This window comes from Prunus mume, linkage group LG8 (genome assembly GCF_029339155.1).
Source record: "Prunus mume cultivar Tortuosa linkage group LG8, ASM2933915v1, whole genome shotgun sequence".
In the NCBI taxonomy this organism is placed as follows: domain Eukaryota; kingdom Viridiplantae; phylum Streptophyta; class Magnoliopsida; order Rosales; family Rosaceae; genus Prunus; species Prunus mume.
The window spans coordinates 17,826,264-17,836,352 of NC_142705.1; the positions used below are offsets into that span (position 1 = coordinate 17,826,264).

Here is a 10,089-nt window from a genome sequence, read left to right on the forward strand (position 1 = left end):
CTTAGTTGTTAGTGAATATATTGTTTTGATGGCATACACATTCTACGAAACTAGTTTTAATGATCCAACTGTCAAACTTGTTTGTTTATACTTCGAGATCATATACACCAAAAATCGGAAAATTTAAACATTCAGAGATCAAGTAACGGGACAAAACTTTTCGACGGTTATAAATGAAAAATCATGATTTAATGGTTATTTTAACTCCGATTTTGATGATTTTTTACAGGTACACTCCTTGACCCTATATGAATACAATGACTGAATTTGATCTTCAACTTAAAATATTTACACTAGTGGATACCACAAAATCTTATGTTATATTTAATGAAAGTATAAATAAACTCTAAATTGTTAGTGAATATATTGTTTTGATGGCATATGCATTCAACAAAACTAGTTTCAACGATCCAACCGTCAAACTTGTTTGTTTATACTTCGAGATCATATACGCCAAAAATCAGAAAAAATAAACATTCAGATATCAAGTAATGGGACAAAATTTTTAGACAGTTATGAATGAAAAATCACAATTTAACAGTTATTTTAACTCCGATTTTGATGATTTTTTACAGCTACACTCCTTGACCCTATATGAATACAATGAACTAATTCGATTGTCAATTTAAAATATATATTTTCTAACAAAAACCCAATTCGAACAACAATAATATATTTTTCTAACAAAAATCTGATCCGATCTAAAATAATAAATTTAAAGCTACTTAATAAATATATATACCGTTTAATTTCTTAAGTGTTATGCATACAAAATAAAAAACAAAAATAAATTAGTTTAGGCGACGAAATGTTTGGATTACGTCATGCAAAGATTTTTAAAAATAAATTTTTATTTTATTTATTTTTATAAGGACTTTGCGCGACGAAGTTTATTTTTTCGTCGCGCAAAGTCACTTTGAGCGACGATGTATTGTCGTCGAGCAAAAGTTTGTCGTGCAAAGTGACTTTGCGCGACGAATTATTTTTCGTTGTGCAAAATTTGAGCGACGAAGTTTTGAGTTTTGTCGCGCAAAGTGACTTTGAGCGACGAATAGTTTTTCGTCACTCAAAATTTGGTCGCACAAGGGTTTTTTTTCACTAGTGTTAAGTTATTCATCCATGACGGTTTTTAGATCTACCGTCGTTGTTTTCTGGTCGTCTTTTTCACTTTTTGTAGTAGTGATATCCAAAACAAAAATAGGTAATGTATCATATGCTAATTACTAAAGTTTTTTGTCAATATGCACTAATTTTTCTTAGAAAGTTTTAGAAAATATGAAACATTTCCATTGTGAACCAGCTATAGTTATTTTCAATCTAGAAATAATTGCATTTTGTACCACAAAAGTGACAAATGGGTCAGCATTTTATTCATATATGTATGTTTTACCTTCATCTATTATATAACATATTTGTTTTCATTTAATATTTTGTCACTGTGCTAAACATAAAACTGCTAGGATTTCATTTAGAAAAATTATTTCAAGCTGTTAAATTTAGCTGATTTTGGTTTGATTGAATTACACTTTGCATCTTATCACAAAATAACGTACATGAGATTCACGACATTATCAAGTTATTATGTCTTTTTTTTTTGTCACTATGGGATTTGAAGGTAAATTCTAGTGCTCAAAATACGTTAGTCCCATAGATACACCTCATACTTTATGGTTTCCTATCTCTCTTAGTCTTGGTAGGTTTGTATTTGTAGAGACTTGTCAAGTTTTGTTGATGATCATAAGATATGAGTCTCTGGCGGTCATAAGGTCATAGAAGCCCTAGGCAAACCATAAAAATGTGGTCCTCAACCTTCTATGTACATTCAATAGCAGGTCCATGAATTTTTATAGGGGTGGGCTATTTTATTTTTTGGGAGATCTATTATAGCTGTTGTTCCAACCATGGTGGTTAAGAGCATCAATGCGTAGACAAACAGATAAATGTAGAAAAAGATAGAAACGCAGGAAAAAAAAAGAAGAGAAACAGAGAAAAAAAGTAGGAAAGAAAGAGAGAAAAGAGAAAGAAGTAAGAGAAAGAAGAGAGAGAGAGAGAGAGAGAGTGTGTGTGTGTGTGTTTGTGAGGAAAAATTGACAGCTACGAACCAAGGAAGCTGTCAAAGCCATGCTTGAGTCTGGTTTGTTGATGGCTCTCGAAAGTTGCATCACACATGCTCCAAAGTCAATCAAACCATTGGGAGTATATTTGATTTACAGAGAGGAATGGGCTAATATTTGATTTCTCTAGATTGGGCTCGTAAAATCAGCATTGGGCCGGAGCCCACTCCAACTCAAATATGGATCCGCATGTGTACCTTCATTCGATTTATTTGTAACATTTAAATAGAAAAAATAAAAAAGAACAGACAATATAATAATCCACAATGGAGGCAAACGACATTTGATACATTCTCAAATGAATTTAGTACCAAGAGCAAAAACAGATGAATATCACAGATAACAATGGAGTAACCAAATTGAAGTATATCTATTAAAATCCTATACTCCCTGTTGTAAACAAGTATTTAGAAGCACAATCAATCCAAAGGTAATGTTTGTTATCATACACAATCCATTGAGTTGCAGTTTCTCATCAACTAACACTTCCAAAACAAGGTCCTCCATGCCCACTTGGGTCATGAATCATGATCTGATGATCATCCAAAGGTAATGTTTGTTATCATAATTCCCACTTGGGTCATCCATAACACGGTCCTCCGTGCCCCTAAACACCACGTGCAAGAGGACCAAGGTGTAGTTGGAGCGGAAATGGGTCAAGTTCTGGGCCAGTCGGGTCGTGGCCTCGGAGATATTGGAGGGGAGGCTGAGTGCGGTCGGCTCCAGGAGTTTCCCCCACGACCAAAGCGTGGCAATCGCTGATTGGCTTACTTACTTGACCTGGGACACCAATCCGATGGACATTGTAAACTGGGTTCTTCAATACCTTTGGTTTTTAGGCCGGAGAATGCTAAAATCTGAGCAAAACAGAGATGGGTTTCATCTTTGTGTTTCTTTCGTTTCAGTCTCTCTCGCTGCTAATGGAGAAATGGCATTTGGTCAACGGAGTTGACCCCCGCTTTAGGATTAATCAGATTTGCTTATGACAGGTTTTGGTTCAACCCAATCATTGGGGCCCAGCCTAAATCCAAGCAAGGGCTACTTGGGCTAAGCAAAGCCCAGTGTTGAAGAAAAATAAAAATTATTCTTACAAACGACTCACTTTAATAAGTTCATCATTTACTGATTAAAAGGGGCCAAGCAAAGCCGAGGTCTACACTAAAACCTCTAAATCTAACTGCTTTAATTTTTAACTGAAAAGACCATATTTTAAAATAGTCTAATCTTGAAAGAGAGGGATTCGAATTCAAATATTCTAAACTAATACAAACATTTAATTGCACGTTTAAATGATTTTCAATTCAAGTCATTTTTTGAAGAGATGACCTTTGAAGAATTAACTAAAAAATAGACGGGCTATATCATTAAAATACAATGCTAACCAAACTGCACAAAAGTGCCCCTCTCAAATAAGCTTAAAATCAAACAAGAAATTGGGGATTGCAATATTGCCCAAATGGTTCATGATACCATGTTAGCGTAACAATCTCATAGTAGAAGAAAAAAAAGGAAAAAAAAGAAGATAGAAAGAAACAGAGAAGATATATATGAAGGAAGATCCTCTTCTCTTCTCATAGTATTATTATTGCTCAGATATATAGATTATTACATTGATTGAGAGTATATATCTCTCTTCTCTTACAATATATAACAACTCTTAACAACTCTCTCAGCTTAAACAAACTCTTAACAATACAACACTATATCAGCACTTATTTCATGACACTTGTCAACCCCGTACTGAGGATAGAAAACTATTGATAAATAGTAAATATGGTCTGCAATAAAGTGAGAACCAGAAGGATAATTCCTGCAATCAAAGAAATAATTGTCCATGGGTTAGCAAAGTAGTCGCGCCTCAATATTTCTAACTGCTTGTGCCATCGAACCTGGTAATATTTATTCACTTCAGCGCAGAGTTTGTCATAGTGGAACTCTTTGACAAAGGTGTTAATGTAAAGCTTGTTAAAGAAGTTAGAACCATCTTCGACGCTCAGCCAGTTAGCTAAGATTTTTTTCTTAGAAAGAAGCTTTATATCCTTGTCGGAATTGATGAGTTTGTCCATAAAAACGGTGTAAGATGTTATTTGCTGAGAACGACCATGATAGCATTGCTCAAAGGCGATGAGGTTCCTGAATAATGGTTCGGTCAACTCTGCAAGTGCTAGTTTTGGAATTGTTAAAACCCCATCTTTAAATTCGATGTTCATTAGATTATTATCCGAGCTCCTTTCAAATTTAACTCCTGCTTCTGAGAGAATGTTGCTGTAGGAAGTTTCTGAATTTCCGGTCCAATCTCTTTTTCTTCCTTTTCTGTGAACCACCAGAGACAATTTTGGTCATTTCTATTGGAAGATTTAAAAGGTTGGAATGAGAAAACAATGGAAGTTCTTATAAGATCGCCTGAAAGTTGGATAGGATGGCCTTTACGTAAGGATTATATTGCCCCTAATTTTTATGAAATAAAAAAAGTTCTGATGATTACTTTATTTATAATTTTAATTTAAATATTCTATATATATACATGTATTAGTCATATGCATATATTAGTTTAGTCAAGTATGTGCAAAACTCCATTCTCATCAACCTTCTGGTCAAGTTCCATAAGATATCGGAAATAGGAGTTGCAATATTTGCTCGACGAGTGTAGTAAACTGAAGAAACAGAGCAGGACTACACTGAACAGGGGTTCACCGTATGCGTTTGGCCAAGGTAAAGCGATATAAACAACTGAGAACAGACCAAGGAAGCTGATTTTCTAATAACAAAAGATCATGACATACATATTGGAGCATGCAATCCATGTTCAATATGGGGTCATCCTCTTTTTCCTCGTTCAATATGGGGTCATCCTCTTTTTCCCAATGCTGGATAAACTTCCGAACTCTTTATCGTTAAAGTCAAGTGGTTCTTCATAAAAGTCACGGGCTCCTTTCCCAAACTCAATGATGCCTTTCTCCTCAGGTTCATGTAATAAAAATTCGTTAAAGCCATCGATAAATTTTTCTAAGCTTAGATTCATGCGGGAGAGAAGGGTTTTTAAATATACAAATTTATAAATAAACCCAATTCTAGACATGTATTTATAAAAAAACCAAATCACTATTTAAACATAGAAACACACCCAAAATCAACCCCAAAGTCAACTTTTTGGGTGTGTTTATAAATGGGTTTTGAGTGTGTGTAATGATGGGTTCTGGGTGTGTTTATATGTTTAAATAGTGCTTGGGTTTTTTTATAATTTCAACTCTCATTTTGGGTGTTTTAGTGAAACTCCTTTAAATACCACTGCTTCACGCCTATGCGCTGGAATTGTTTGCGACCGTCTCGATGAATGGGTCCGATTGAGATGACGTGAGGTTCATATGCCTCTGGCTTATGCCTCCGGAGCACTTGGGGAATTTTGAAGATGCAGCCTGGTGAAGGGTGATTTAGCAGAGGCCAAGCTTTTTGCGCATGCTCTCTTTCAATGCTTCAATTAAATTATCTTCTCCAACAATATAAGGACGATCCGCACTGCATTCTGTTTCAATAGCCATGATGAACTGTCCAACTATGTATATATTGTCCTGAAAGTCTGAAGCATATTGCAGTGGCATAGAATCAAAAAGGCGCGAATGTGGTAGTATATAGCTATCACTCTCGTTTATTACACAGGACTGTCTTAGCATGGACTATGTTTAGGGGCTGTCTTGGCTTAGCTTGGCTTGGTCTAAGTTGGATAACACTTATCTTGCGTTTGGTGTATGCTTAGACTAGTACTAGGACTAGGATTAGATTTTTTTTTTTAATTTTTTCATGGGTATAATGTATATATGTGTGTATAGGTGTATATATGTATATTATAATATATATATATATATATACATACACAAGGGCGGAACCAAGAATTTTTCAATGGGGGGGCTAATTAAAGTTGTTTAGCTTAAAATCTAAGGACCAATTTTTGTTTGGGTACTTACTGTTTCTATAGTTTTTCTAGAAATGTATTAAAGTACAGATTGGGATAAAATAGTAAAAAGTTGAGAGTTAAAATCATGAGTGTTTATTAAGAGATTATTTTATTAATTGAGCAAACAAATTAAATATAATATGATTATATGCCTACAAAAATTGAGTAGACAATTGGTTACAAAACTACATTTGAGCGGGCTACTAAGTTTTTATGGGATGAATAACATTAAAATATATGTAATATATTTTAATTTTATAAAAAGGCTACTTGGGCTAGAGCCCATGGTAGCCCTCTACCTAGTTCCGCCCATGTACATACATATATATTATATATGTGTATATATACATATATTATACCTATATAATATATGTGTATATAGGTGTATATATGTATATTATAATATACATATATTATACCTATATAATATATGTGTATATAGGTGTATATATGTATATTATAATATACAGAGAGCTTCCATTGAGGGATCCCTCAAATAAGCTTATTTGAGGGACACCTCTTGTAGGGCCCACTCCGGATTGTATTTCACTAATCTAAACCGTCTATTTGTAGATAAACATTCAAAGATCATCTCTACAAAAAATTACTTGAATCCGATATCATTTGACAATTCAATTGAGTTATTGAAATTTTAGTACTTTCTTGAAGCATTGTGTTCATTGATTTTGTAGGACACAATTGGATGTCGAAACGGTATCCGATTTGTCTACTTTTTTGTAAGGATGATCTATGAATGAAGACCTAAAAAATAGATGGTTTTGATCATTGGAAAAAAAATTATAGGGTACTCTAAAGGGCGTCCCTCAAATAATTTTATTTGAGGAATCCCTCAATAGAAGGGGACTGTTATAATATATACATGGGTATAAGACATAAATATATATATGTATATAATAATATATGGGTATGTTATAATAATAATATACGTGTATATATGTATACTATAATAAATATAATATATACATATATTATACATATATAATGTATATGTGTATATACGTGTGTATATGTATATTATAATATATACATGGGTATAATATATATACGCATACATAATATATATGTATAAATGTGTATATGTGTACGTATATATGCTGAGGGACCTAGGATTTTTTTTATTGGAATGTGCAATTTTGAAAGGTTGAAATCTCATACCAAAAAATAAATCATGGTTTAAATAAGAAAAGAAACCTTCCAACCAAAAAAAATGTAATCATTAAAGCCCACGAAATGTAGGCCTAGCCATGTTGTTGAAAGGCCATGGACTGTTGTCTTCCAAATATACCCAAGCCAAGTAGCGTCTTCCTCGAACACTCGACGACCTGTTGGACTTGAGAACTTCAATTGGAATTTCAGAGGCTAAGGCCTTCCTCAAGGTCTCCACAACCTCAATCCTCAACCGCTCTTGGAGTTTGTAAGCGTAACTGACCTCCTCCTCCTCCTTAACATCTCTTTGGCTGTGGCATTTTGTCAAACACTTGAAGTGCACCCCCATCAACTTGAGCAAATGGGTAATTTAAAGCACTGCCAGTGCGTATATACGTGTATATATATATACATTATAGTATATGTGTATATAAGCATAATATAATATACAATCTCATTCTATTGAGGGATCCCTCAAATAATTTTATTTGAGGGACGCCCTTTAAGGTACACTACAATTTTTTTCCCAATAATCCAAATCATCTATTTTTTAGGTCTTCATTCATAGATCATCCTTACAAAAAATTAGACAAATTGGAAACCGTTTCGACATCCAATTGTGTCTTACAAAATCAACGAACATGGTGCTTCAAGAAAGTACTAAAATTTCAATAAGTCAATTGAGTGGTCATATAATATAGGATTCAAGTGATTTTTTGTAGAGATGATCTTTGAATGAGTATCTACAAAATAGACGGTTTAGATTAGTGAAATACAATCTGGAGTGGGGCCTATAAGGGGTGTCCTCAAATAAGCCTATTTGAGGGATTCCTCAATGGAAGCTCTCTGATATAATATAATATATAAATATGGGTATGTAATAATCTATATATATATAAAGCAAAAGGTAGAGAATGGTGAAATATTCAAAATACCAGAAAATGCCATTGGTTAATTCAAACATTAAGAATTGAAATTATTAATTAAATGAGGATAATATGGTAAATTCACATTTTTCATATTAAAACAAATTAAAATTAAAAACAAAATAAGATAATAAGTCCTACTTTTATGGAATATAACTACCCATTTTATCTTTTTTTAATTCTAAAAATAAAAATAAAAATAAAAAAGAAAACCAATTGGCACATGGGTGAGCATGTACCAAGGGACTAGTAATAATAATAATAATAATAATAATAGTAGTAATAATAATAATAGTAATATATGTTATTATTATTACAATATAAGAATTGAAATTATTAATTAAATGAAGATAATATGGTAAATTCACATTTTTCATATTTAAAAAAGTAAAATTAAAAGAAAAATCAGATAATGAAACCTATTTTTATGGAACACAACTACCCATTATCTTTTTTAATTTTAAAATAAATTTAAATTAAAAAACCTCTCGCAGCGCGAAGCGTGTGCGGAGAGGTTAGTGTGTATATATACTAACCTCCAAAAAGCTCCTTGGGCCATAGATAGGGTAGTTCCGCCCATGCACTGATGATTGAGGAAGAAGAGAAGGGAACCAATTGAGAATTGTACCTTGAGAGCAGAGGGACAGTATTTGTAATTGCGTAAAGCTCCAACTCGTAGAAGAATAAGAGAAAGCAGATTCTAGTTAAGTAAAGGAGCGACAAAACAAGAGTAGGCAGATGCAATTGAAACTGTTCAAGTACTGCTCAATATCATCAATTTATAAAGTATTGAAAATTGCTCAATTTCATCAATTTATAAAGTATCTTCTTGCTAAAAAAAAATTTGAAGTATCATCTGTATTGCATTCTGTTTCAATATATAGCCATATGATGACCAGTCCAACTATTTATATATTCTCCTGAAAGTCTAAAGCAAGTTGCAGTGACATATAATCAAATAAGCGGAGCACATAGCAAGTAAAGGCAGTAAATAGTTTGTTAGTTAGTTAGTCATCTGTAACTAATCTTATACAGCTGTATTTGACAGCTCATCATCAGCTCATCATTGTATTTTAATATAAAGCCTGTACAAATCATTCTTACGGTTAATGAGAATTACAATTCCTTTATGGTATCAGAGCCATTCGATCTTCTCTTCCGCACTCTCTCCTCTGCTATTTTTACGGTTAATGAGAATTACAATTCCTTTAGCAAGCACTCCCAATCCAATAATCGTCTCTACGTACACAAGTTTACTATCATCCAAGGTTTAAAATATCGAGGTTTTCGAAAATATTGGTGGTCCAAAAACATGAAAATATTAGAAAAATATCCATATCAGTAAAAATTGTATAAAAACCACAGAAATTATGAGAAAGAGTTACCATATACTTTATGCAGAGAAGATGAATTATTAACCAAAAACATTATATTTGAGTACTTTCTGCAAATATAACTTATTTACTTTGTGTGCACGTGTGTTTTTTCTTCTTCTGGACCAGAATAAAACCAACGCCCATAGTGCAAAGAAGAAAGTTTCCAAGACGTACGTACCTCTAATATAAGTTAACCAGAGATTCAACAGCAAAGATCAACTATTAGGAGAAATGTTGAATGAAAAATCAAGACGACTGAGGCAATCAATGAGAAGACAATACAAAAAACTTAATTATGAGAAATGAAAGCAGAGAACTCGAATGAAGAAAGCTAATATGGAGAAAGTTATATATAGAGAAGGGAAATATAAAGATCGAGCATTACTTCAAGAGGAGGTGATTCCAAGTAAGACATGTATTTTTAAAAGAATAATGAATAAATAATTACTTAAAAGCAAACCTTTATTTCCTTATAATTTCCACACACAAAAATAGTTACACTATCCTTAAGCCAAATCACTACTAAGATTTATATATGTGCTGGAAATGCTAAT

The 10,089-nt window shown here is 32.9% G+C and overlaps 1 protein-coding gene across 1 annotated transcript; it reads right to left on the minus strand.

Moving 5' to 3' along the window:
* Positions 1 to 3,639: 3,639 nt before the first annotated feature.
* Positions 3,640 to 7,582, minus strand: LOC148914908 (uncharacterized). Its single transcript, XM_089043335.1, has 4 exons — positions 7,315 to 7,582; positions 5,404 to 5,530; positions 4,809 to 5,000; positions 3,640 to 4,448 (listed from the first exon to the last, which is right to left on the minus strand). Exons 1-4 carry the CDS (start codon positions 7,580 to 7,582, stop codon positions 3,869 to 3,871), a joined length of 1,167 nt encoding a protein of 388 aa, XP_088899461.1. The 3' UTR covers positions 3,640 to 3,868.
* Between the last annotated feature and the right edge of the window lie 2,507 nt (positions 7,583 to 10,089).